Raw genomic sequence first — 12,200 nt, 5'->3', positions numbered from 1 at the left:
AGCTGGGTCTTGTCCATCTCCTGGGCAGGGCCATGTCCATCTCCTGGGCAGGGTAGTGTCAAGGGGTGTGTTTAGTAGGCAGCTATGTGCTCAGGATTACTTAAAACAGTCTCACAAGTGGGGCTGTTTTCCTGTCCTGTTGGTTGTTTAGCTTGAGGCATCTCAGTACTGGTGCCTACAGGCCGTTGGGTGGGTCCAGGTCTTGATAAGAAAATGGTGGCCTCTAGCAGGGCTCATGCTGATGTGTATTCCCGAAAACTACTGCTGTGATTGTCTGTCCCAACAGTGAGCCACAGCTGCCTCCCCTAACCTCTGCAGGTAACCGTCCAATACTAGCAGGTAGGTCTGGCTCAGTCTTTTATGAGGTCACTGATTTCTTTTCCCTGGTTCCTGGTGTGCCAAAGACCTTGTGTGTGCCCTCCAAAGTGGAGTTTCTGTTTTCCCCAGTCCTATGGAATTCCTGTGATTAAACCCCACTGCCTTCAAAGCTAGAGGATTTGGAGGCTCCTCTTCCTGTTGCCAGACCCCCTAGCTGAGGAGCCTGATGTGGGGCTCAGAACTTCCACTCCTGTGTACAACTTCTGTGGCGTAATTATTTTCTAGTTTGTGGCCTGCCCACCTGATGGCCAGGAGTTGATTTAATCACTTTTGCGCTGCCCCCCCCCCCACCATCTTGTAGCTTCTTCTTTGTCTTTGGATGTAGGGTATCTTTTTTGATAGGTTCTAGTATTTTTTTGCGGAGAAGGCAATGGCACCCCACTCCAGTACTCTTGCCTGGAAAATCCCATGGACGGAGGAGGCTGGTGGGCTGCAGTCCATGGGGTCGCTAAGACTCGGACATGACTGAGGGACTTCCCTTTCACTTTTCACTTTCATGCATTGGAGAAGGAAATGGCAACCCACTCCAGTGTTCTTGCCTGGAGAATCCCAGGGACGGGGGAGTCTGGTGGGCTGCTGTCTATGGGGTCACACAGAGTTGGACACGACCAAAGCGACTTAGCAGCAGCAGCATTTTTTTGTTGGTTGTTCAGAAGTTAGTGATTTTGGTGGTTTCCTCAGAGGAGGTGAGCTCACATCCTTCTACTCTGCCATCTTGTCTCTGTCTACCATGGTTGTTTTTTAACTTTTAAATTAGAGCTGTAAGTGAATTACAGACCACTATTACCATATTACAGAACCCAACTTTGACTAAGTTTCCCCCTTTCCAGTGAGTTTTACACTGCCTTCTTATGTTCTTATGATGTTAGTTATTGTCCTTTTATAGTTATTCCTCAGTACTTGCAGGGGATAGGTTGCAAGACTCACTGTGGACCCCAAAATCCGTGGATGCTTACATCCCATTTTCAGTGCTCTGTATCTGTGGGTTCCATATACATTGATCTTCTGGTTCTACATATAGTATCTGGTCCATGGTTGGTTGAGTTTGTGGATCTGTAGCTTGTGGATATGGAGGGCTGACTGTACTTCCACTCAAAGAAGTCTTATAAAGCAGGTCTAATGGTGATGAACTCTCTCAGCTTTTGTTTTCTCAGAAAAGTATTTGTCTCTCTTTCATTTCTGTAGGGGAGCTTTACTGGATATGGAATTTCTAGGGTTGACAGTTTTTCCTCCCAATATTTTGAATACGTCATACCATTCTCTGGTCTGAAAAATTTCCATTATTAAACCACTGACAGTCTTATGGAGGTTCCCTTGTATGTAACTTCTCTCTTTTCTCTTGTTGCTTTAAAAATTCTTTGGTTTTGTCTTTTGACTATATAATTATAATATGTCCTGGTGTAGCCTATTTGGGTTCAATCTATTTGGCATCCTTTTTGGATCTAGATGTCTAGTTCTCTCCCAAGGATTGGGAATTTTTCAGCCATTATTTACTGAAATACACTTTTTGTCCCTTTCTTCCTTCTAGAATTCCCAGAATGCAAATATTTTTCATTGTGTCCTATAAGTCCCTTAGGCTCTCTTCAATCTTTTTCATTATTTTTCCTTTTTGTTCCTCTGACTGGATAATTTCAAATGATCTGTTTCCCAGGTTTATTATTTTTCTGCACAGTTGAATCTGCTTTTGAGGCTCTCTGTTGAATTTTTAAGTTATTTTATTATTCAGCTGTATGATTTTTTTTCATGGTTTATATTTCTTTGTCAAACTCCTGTTCATTTTTTCTAATTTCATTTAGTTGTCTGTTCTTATAGCTCACAAAACCTCTTTAAGAGAATTATTCTGAATTCTTTGAAAGTTCATAGCTCTTCAATTTCTTAGGGTCAGTTATTGGCCCTTTATTAATTACATTTGGTGGTATCAGACACACTTGCTTTTTCATGATCCTTGATTCTTTTTATTGGCATCTATTCATTTGAGTATGTGATCTCCTTTTCCAGACAGTTCAGGTTTACTTTGGCAGAGACAATTCTTCAGTCAGCTCTGTTAGGTTTCTGGATATATCTGCTGGTAATGTCCTTGGGAAGGTGGGGCTTGCTACTAGGGTCTGGTTGGCTGAAGCATCGGTTCGAGCTCTGAGCTTGGTGGCGGGGGTGTGCCATTGACTGAGAACAGCTGGGTAGGTCTGCCATCTTAGTTCCCTGCCCAAATGCAGCTGTAGGATGTGCTTCATGAATTCTAGATTCTCCTCAGGCTTACTAGATGCTTTAGACTGGGTAATATGCCCAGCCGTAGGTGCGGCTATGAATTAGCTTCCCTCCTCTGGCAAAGCAGCAGGAAGGGACCCAGAGTTGGCATGGCTCATGGTCTGGGGACCCAAGTCAAACAAGAGTGTGCACTGAATATTTTGCCTAGGTAAGGACACCAGTTTTGCTCTGCAGACAGAGAAAGCTACAGTCTGTGTTCTGTTCAAATGCACCATAAGCAGGGCTGTTGGCTGGGTGATACAGCTCCTGGTGTGTTAGGCTTCAGTTCCTTGGTCAGGTGATCTGAAGGTAGGATTCAGTTATAAGTGAGGTTGTGAATGGTTTTCCATTCCTGGGCATGGTGGGAAAAGCACCTTCAATGCCACGGATGTTCTTAGTTTGTGACCTTGACTCAAGCCAACTCAAATATCAAGTTCCTTGGCTGAACAGGGCCACTTCCTTTGCTCTGGCAGCCATCAGCTCTGCTCACTCGCCTCTCAGTTAAGAGCTGCTGGGTTTTACAGCTTCCAGGTATTCTCACCAACTCTTCCTGTCAGCTGGGGGCCACACTCCAGAGTGGGTAGGGCAATGACTTTACTGGGAAGGCCCATTTCAGGCAACTCTCAAATTTTCCCAAATAGGCTTTCTGGTCTGGAAGTGACAGGAGCCTCAGTCTGTAGTGGATGAGGCTATGTATCATCTCCCCTGCCTGGGCATAGCAGGGGGACTGTCCAGAGGGAGAGAACAAAAATGGTGTCCCTGGCCTGTATTCCCTGAGAGCCTCTCTGTAGGTCTCAAGATGTGTGCCAAGCCTGAAACCTGTCCTTAAGGCTGAAGATCCAGGAGAAAAAATGAGACCTCTTTCACAGAAACTGGGGGCGTATTTTAGTTTGCTGTCTCTGCAATGACCTGGAGGTGGTAGCCCAGCAAAAACTATTAGAGTCATGTGTGACCCAGCATTGTAATCCCTCCAGCCACCAGAGCCAGGTCATCAAGTGGTGTCCACTGGGTGCAGGCGTGCATATGTGCTGAGTCACTTCAGTTGTGTGTGACTCTTTGCAACCCCATGGACTGTAGCTCACCAGGCTCCTCTGTCCATGCAATTTCCCAGGCAAGAATACTGAAGTGGGTAGCCATGCCCTCCTCTAGGGTATCTTCCCGACCCAAGGATCGAACCTGCATCTCTGTCTCTTAGGTCTACGTGCATTGGCAGGTGGGTTCTTTACCGCTAGTGCCACCTGGGAATTGGGTGGCAACCACCAAACCCAGGTCACCAATTAAAAAAAGAAAGAAAGCATGGCATCAGATGGGGGTTGGAATGTCTTATCCTAGTTTCTTCACCATGTTAGTGTGTGTGTGGGCTTTGGGCTGGTGAGTGTGAGGGGTGGAAGAATGGGCAGATAAGGGGACACTAGAAGTAATCTTTTGTCCTTGCAAATACAAATGAAAATCCTCTGGAGGTGGTCTTTGATACTTGTTAGGAAATTTGGCTCATGCAAAGTCTCACCCCACCTGGAAATACATACACTGTCATTTTGCTTAGGTTTTCAAAATCTCATTGCCAAGTCATTTCTGAATGATTCCTTTAGGAAGGTATTTGGGTTTTATAGCCATTAGTTTAACCCCGATTTCTCAACTATCTTCAGGACAGTATGGAGTGGGCAGAGAAACTTCCCCAAACAGAACAGCACTGCTTCTGTCAGCCTGTAGTTTGACATGGATTTTCTTTAGCTACACTTACACCTCCTATCTTGGATTTTTTTTTCCAGCAAGCACAATGTGGCCTGGATCTTCGACACATCACTGTAGTGGAGCTGGTAGGGGTGTTCCCAACCCTCATCGGCAGGATAGGAGCAAAGGTGATGCCTCCAGCCCTGGCCCTGCAGCTCAGGTAGGGGGAAGTTCTCCTCTTAAACGTTGTTACCTATAAATGTACTTTTTTCTGATCAGGGTCCCTGATTTCTGTCTATTGAGTCTTGATTGCAGGCAATGTTTCAGTACTTTTGTTCTGGGAGCATTATAACCATGCTAATTGGCATGTGGCTGCTTATCGAAATATATAACGCAGAGGGTAATCACCAGGGTTCTTCCTCTCCCCCCCACCAGGTGTCTTTGCTTTGTCTTTGTGTTTATTTTTCCCTTGGTTGGGGAGGGATGGAAAGGGGAGAGAATACAAAAAGGACCTTAAGCAGTCTTTGGTCTTATTAAGAGGGCAGGCATCCAGTTTAGCCTTTCCAGGCTTGGCATCCTGTTCCTCCATGCTTCCAGGGTGCATATCCATAGCCCCATTTTAACAACTATTTTATTTTGGTAACGTATAATGCCAGAATCATGGTGTTCGGACTCTGAGTAATGGTGCATTAAAAAAGCAAAAATTAGCAGCCAAAAGGTAATTTCAGAGCGACTCAAACTTTTGCTTGTGTCTTTTGACCACTGTGAAAAGAATAATAGAAAAAGCAAAGCTCTTTAAAAACCTTCCTTTCTCATCTTTTTCTCTCATGCTCTGTAGAGGAGGGGGTATATCTCTGTTCTTATGGTCCCAAGCTATTGGTAGTTCCACTATCTTGTAGCATCCACATCCCAGAAGATATTACTTCCGGGTTGTACAAAGAAGGGGAAAGAGTGAAAAAAGAATGCCATTTGTGTGTGCATGTGTGTCATATTGGAAGCATAAAATTGCTGACTCTGAATCCATTGGCCAGAACTCATCACATGATTGTAATCAGAGTTCAAGGGAGACTGGGAAATATGGTCTTTGTATATACTCAGGAAGAAGAAAATGAAATAAAACTTGGTGAACCATATCACAGATTTTCAAAAAAGTTCACAGAAATTCCTTATCATGATGAAAATATGTCTTTAGCAAGTGTTGTTATGTAGTGACATAACAATTTATTTTTTTTTAATTTCCTTATTTTCCATCTGGCTTAAAAAAAATAATTTTACTTATTTTTTGCTGTGCTGGGTCTTCATTGCTCCCCAGGCTTTTCTTTAGTTGCAGCGAGCAGGGGCTACTCTCTAGTTGTGGTGTGCAAGCTTCTCATTGCAGTGGCTTCTCTTGTTATGGAGCGTGGGCTCTAGATATGTGGGCTTCAGTAGTTGCAGCTCCTGATTCAAGAGCACAGGTTCAATAGCTGTGGCACATGGGCTTAGTTGCTCAGCGGCATTCCATCTGCTTTTTGACCCACCACACATTTGATTTATACCTGTTTCCTCGCAGAGTCCACAACAGGCCCATCCACAACAGGATCAAAAATTCAGAAGGCCAGGGATGGAAAATGAGAAAGAGGCCTGAATTCTCTTTTGTTGACTGAAGGAGAAGCCAGGGAACACTCATCAGCTTTTATGTATTCATTTTTGTCCTCCTGCATTTGTATCTAGTACCTCTGTAGGGGTGACACTTGTGAGGTCAGAGCTAGATCTTTTCGAATTTGCTACCTAGTACCTAGCACAGTGCCTGGTGCTATGTTGGTGCTAAGTGATTCAAAGGGAATCAATCAGCTTTACTATTTCCAGGGGTGACAGTACTCTTTAAGAGTATCTGTATCATTCCCAACACTTCAAATTGAAGATAAGAAAATGTGAGAGGGCTGTTGCCATCTGAAAAATTTTATTGAAAATTCTTGAAGTAGATTTCATGAAGCTATTGCACATTTAGAACTACCTATACATATGCTATGGTATGTCAATGATTTTTTTTTTTTCCTAAAAAGAACACTGCAGAATTTAACGAAGAGTTTTCCTGGATTGCAAATATACAGAGAGAATCTTTGAAGGATAGAAAAATCTGATTTAAGAAAATTTCTATGATTCAGGTTGTATATGTTGGGGCTACTATAGACCTCTGTAGGCTAATGCTAATGATTTAAACAGTAAATAAGCTGCATAAAAGACTTGTGCAGTGGATCTCAAGCTTTACCCTGCCTCAGAATCTCTGGGAGGGCTGATAAAGAGTGCAGGAGCCCAGCCCCAGAGTTTCTAACTCACTTGGTCTATAGTGGGGCCTGAGAACTTGCATTCCTAGGAAGTTTCCAGGTGTTGCTGATGCTTGTGGTCTGAGGATCACAGTCAGTGAACCACTGCCTTGTGCTTTTACCAAATGCTTCACAGTTTTGAAATAGAATGTCTGTTGTTTTCAATGTAAAAGTCCTTAAACTTCTTGGTTAAGTTTACTCCTAAGTATTTATTCATTTCGCTACAATTATAAAAGTGATTTTTCTATTTCTGGTGCTTCCTTATTATTGTTGTTGTTGTTGTTCAGTTGCTCAGTTGCGTCTGACTTATTGCAACCCCATGGACTGCAACATGGCAGGCTTCCCTGTCCTTCACTATCTCCTAGAGTTTGCTCAAATTCATGTCCATTGAGTCAGTGATGATCCAACTATCTCATTCTCTATCGCCACCTTCTCCTCTTGTCCACAATCTTTCCCAGCATCAAGGTCTTTTCTAAAGAGTCGGTTCTTCACATCAGGTGACCAAACTATTGGAGCTTCAGCTTCAGTATTAGTCCTTCCAATGACTATTCAGGGTTGATTTCCTTTGGGAATGACTGCTTTGATCTCTTTCTGTCCAAGGGATTCTCAAGAGACTTCTCCAACAACACAGTTCAAAAGCATGAATTCTTTGGAACTTAGCTTTCTTTATGGTCCAACTCTCACATCTATACATGACTACTGGAAAAACCATAGCTTTCACTGAAGACCTTAGTTGGCACAATGATGTCTCTGCTTGTAATACACTGTCCAGGTTTGTCATGTCTTTTCTTCCATGGAGCAAGCATCTTTTGAGGCTGCAGTCACTGCCACAGTGTTTTTGGAGTCCAAGAAAATAGTCTGCCACTGTTTCCATTGTTTCCCCATCTATTTGCCATGAAGTGATGGGACCAGATGCCGTGATCTTAGTGTTTTGAATGTTGAGTTTTAAGCCAGCTTTTTCACTCTCCTATTTCATCGTCATCATGCAACTCTAGTTCATCTTTTCTTTCTGCCATTAGCATCGTGTCTTCTGCATACGTGAGGTTACTGATATTTCTCCCATAAATCTTGATTCCAGCTTAAGATTCATCCGGCCCAGCCTTTCATATGATGTACTCTGCATATAAGTTAAATGAGGAGGGTGGAAATATACAGCCTTAACGTACTCCTTTCCCAATTTTGAACCAGTCTGTTGTTCCATGTCTGGTTCTAACTGTTGCTTCTTTACCTGCATACAGGTTTCTCAGGAGGCAGGTAAGGTGATCTGGTATTCCCATCTTTTTAAGAATTTTCCACATTTTATTGTGATCTACACAGTCAAAGGCTTTAGACTACTCAGTGAAGCACAAGTAGATGTTTTTTTCTGGAATTCCATTGCTTTTTCAATGATCCAACTGATGTTGGCTTTTTGATCTCTGTTTCCTTTGCCTTTTCTAAATCCAGCTTGTACATCTGGAATTTCTTGGTTCATGTACTGTTGAAGCCTAGCTTGAAGGATTTTGAGCATTACTTTGCTAGCATGTGAAACAAGCACAGCTGTGCAGTAGTTTGAACATTCTTTGGCATTGCCCTTCTTTGGGATTGGAATGAAAACTGGCCTTTTCTGGTCCTGTGGCCACTGCTGAGTTTTCCAAATTTGCTGGCATGTTGAGTGCAGCACTTTACCAGCATCATCTTTTAGGATTTGAAATAGCTCAGCTGGAATTGCATCACCTCCACTAGCTTTGTTCATAGTGATGCTTTCTAAGGCCCACTTGACTTCACACTTCAGGGTGTCTGGCTGTAGGTGAGTGATCACATCATTGGGTTACCTGGGTCATTAAGACTTTTTGTACAGTTCTTCTATGTATTCTTGCCACCTCTTAATATCTTCTGCTTCTGTGAGGTCAATACCATTACTGTCCTTTATTGTGCCCATCTTTGCATGAAATGTTCCCTTGGTATCTCTGATTTTCTTGAAGAGATCTAGTCTTTCCCATTCTATAGCTTTTCTCTCTTTCTTTGCATTGTTCATTTAGGGGGCTTTCTTATCTCTCCTTGGTTTTCTTTGGAGCTGTGCATTCAGATGGGTAATATCTTTCCTTTCCTGCTTTGCCTTTTGCTTCTTTTCTTAGGTATTTGCAAGGCCTCCCCAAACAACCATTTTGCCTTGTTTCTGTTTTGATGATCTATTCATTGTTGTAAACTGGATATTAAAGTCCCCTACTATCCTTCTCCTCGTATTTGTCTTTTTAGGTCTGTTAATATTTGCTTTATTTATTTAAGTGCCACTGTGCCAGTTATACACACACACACACACACACACACACACACACACACACACATATGTATATATATTTAACAAATATTATATCCTATTTTTGGATTGAACCCTTTATCACTATGAATCACCCTTCTTTAGAGCATTATAGTCTTTATCTTAAAATATTCTGTCTAAGCATAGCTATCCAGGTTACTTCTAGTTTGCACTTGCATTGGATATATTTTTCCATTCCTTTAATTTCATTTTGTGTGTCCTCACATCTGAATTGTGTCCCTTGTAGTCACCACATAGATAGGTCTTGATTTTTTTTAATCCATTCAGCTACCCTTTCTTTTTATTAGATAATTTAGTCCACTTAAATTATTGATAGATGCATACTTATTGCCATTTTCTTAATTGTTTTCGCTGTTTTATAGTTGCTCTGTTACTTTCTTCTCTTGTTCTCTTTCTATGTGATTAGATGGCTTTAGCAGTATGCTTAGATTACTTTCTCATTATCCTTTGTGTATCTACTGTAGGTTTGTATCTACTGGTCACCATGAAATGTATATATAAACTATTTATAGTGGTTTAAGTTGATAACAAATTAAGTTTGAATACATTCTAAAGGAACTCAAATATTTCTGCAAAATAAATAGACTCACAGAGATAGAAAACAAATTTAAGCTTACCAAATAGGATAGTGTGGGGTTGAGGGAGACTGGGTGAAATTAGGAAGCTGGGTTTGACATATATACACTAGTAGAAAAAAAGAGAAATAACAAATACCTCCTATATGTCAAAGGGAACAATATTCAATAGCCTATAATGGAAAGGAATCTGAAAATATATATATCTGTATTTATGTATAACTATCACTTTGTTGGATACCTAAAATAATTTAACTACTTCCATTTAAAAATGATTACAATGTTTAAAATGTAGATATGTTAATAAAAGTAGTGGATCTATAAAGCTAGCATAAAGGTTTAAAGACAAAAGTAGTAAAACAACTACAATAGCTACTTAAGGGATACACAGGATTAAAAGATAATAAATGTGACATGAAAAAACAAGTTTATTTCAATCATTTTTTTAGATTCCAAATATAAGTGATGTCACATAATATTTGTCCTTTGGCTTTATTCACTTAATAAGATAATTTCTAATTCCATCCACTTTGCAAATGGCATTATTTCTTTTCTATAGCTAAGTAATATTACGTGTATATATACCACATCTTCTTTATGCCTTCATTTGTGAATGGACAGTTAGGTTGCTTCCATGTCTTGGCTGTTGTAAATAGTAGTGCTGTGAACATTGAGGTGTATGAATGTTTTCTTTCTTTTTTATTTTATTGTTGTGTAGTTTCTTTACAATATTCTGTAGTTTCCTTTATACAGCAAAGTGACTTAGTTATACCTATAATCATTCTTTATTGGGTTGTTTTCTCACATAGGTTATTACACAATATTTAGTAAAGTTTTCTGTGCTACATATTAGGTCTTTCTTGGTTATCAACCTTTATAGAGTAATGGATATATGTTAATCCAAAGCTCTTAATTTATTCCTCCTCCTCCTCCATGTTTCCCCTTTGGTAAGTATATGTTTCTTTTCAATATGTATAAATCTGTTTCTGTGTTACAAATAAGTTCATTTACATTGTTTTTTAAAAATTAGATTCCACATATGAATGATATCATATAATATTTGTCTTTCTCTGTCTGACTTACTTAGTATGGCAATCTCTTGGTCCATCTAAGCTGCTACAAATGGCATTGTTTCATTCTTTTTTGTTGCTGAGTAATTTTCCATGCCATATATATGTGGGTGTATGTGTCTCTATGTGTGTACACACAATATCTTTATCCTTTCCTCTGTTGATGGACACTTGGTTACTTCCATGTACTGGCTATTGTAAATAGTGCTGCTATGAACATTGGCATGCACATATCTTTTTGAATTATGCTTTTCTCTAGATATATATCTAAGAGTGGGATTGCTGGATTACATGGTAGCTTTAGTTTTTAAAATTTTATTTATTTAGTTTTGGTTGCACTGGTTCTTCACTGCTGTGTGGGCTTTTGCTAGTTGCAGCGAGTGGTGCCTACACTGTGGTATACAGACATCTCATTGCAGTGGCTTCTCTTGCTGTGGAGCACAGGCTCTAGAGGTTGCAGCCTTCAGTAGTTGTGGCATGTGGGTTCAGTAGCTGAGGTTCCTGGGCTCTAGAGCACAGGCTCAATAGTTGTGGCTCACAGGTTTAGTTGCTCTGTGGCATTCATTCCATCTGCCTTTTGACCCAGCAAATATTTGATTTATACCTCTTTTCTCACAGAGAGTCTACCCCACCCACATCAGGATGAAAAATTCAGAAGGCCAGGGATGAAAATTATAAATAGGCCTGAATTCTCTTTAGTTTAGACCACTTGGCCTGCCTCCTAAGAAATCTGTAAGCAGGTCAAGAGCAACAGTTAGCACTGGATATGGAAAAAACAGACTGGTTCCAAATCGGGAAAGGAGTATGTCAAGGGTGTATATTGTCACCCTGCTTATTTAACTTATATGCAGAGTACATCATGAGCAGTGCTGAGCTGGATGAAACACAAGTTGGAATCAAGATTTCTGGGACTAATATCAATAACCTCAGATATGCAGATGATACCACCCTTATGGCAGAAAGCAAAGAAGAACTAAAGAACCTCTTGATGAAAGTGAAAGAGGAAAGTGGAAAAGTTGGCTTAAAACTGAGCATTCAGAAAATTAAGATCATGGCATCTGGTCCCATCACTTCATGGCAAATAGATGGGGTAACAGTGGAAACAGTGTCAGACTTTATTCTTTTGGGCTCCAAAACCACTGAAGATGGTGACTGCAGCCATAAAATTAAAAGACGCTTGCTCCTTTGAAGAAAAGTTATGACCAACCTAGACAGCTTATTAAAAAGCAGAGACATTACTTTGCCAACAAAGATATGTCTAGTCAAAGCTATGGTTTTTCCAGTAGTCATGTATGGATGTGAGAGTTGGACTATAAAGAAAGCTGAGCGCCAACGAATTGATGCTTTTGAACTGTGGTGTTGGAGAAGACTCTTGAGAGTCCCTTGGACTGCAAGGAGATCCAACCAGTTCATCCTAAAGGAAATCAGTCCTGAATATTCACTGTAAGGGCTGATGCTGAAGCTGAAACTCCAATACTTTGGCCACCTGGTGTGAAGAACTGACTCATTGGAAAAGACCCTGATGCTAGGAAAGATTGAAGATGGGAGGAGAAGAGAACGACAGAGGATGAGATGGTTGGATGACATCACCAACTCCATGGACATGAGTTTGAGTAAGCTCTGGGAGTTGGTGATGAGCAGG

General features: G+C 40.8%; 1 protein-coding gene across 2 annotated transcripts in view; it reads left to right on the top strand.

The window, feature by feature from the left end:
- The window catches only part of SRPX (sushi repeat containing protein X-linked), a 171,034-nt gene that overhangs the window by 113,559 nt on the left and 45,275 nt on the right, over nucleotides 1-12,200 (top strand). For both annotated transcript variants that reach the window (XM_070289887.1, XM_070289888.1), the window contains one exon: nucleotides 4,392-4,513. In XM_070289887.1, coding sequence (XP_070145988.1) covers nucleotides 4,392-4,513 — 122 coding nt within the window. The remainder of the gene's footprint in view (nucleotides 1-4,391; nucleotides 4,514-12,200) is intronic.

This window comes from Ovis canadensis, chromosome X (genome assembly GCF_042477335.2).
Source record: "Ovis canadensis isolate MfBH-ARS-UI-01 breed Bighorn chromosome X, ARS-UI_OviCan_v2, whole genome shotgun sequence".
NCBI classification, from domain to species: Eukaryota; Metazoa; Chordata; class Mammalia; order Artiodactyla; family Bovidae; genus Ovis; species Ovis canadensis.
This window is presented reverse-complemented; position numbering and strand designations above follow the sequence as displayed.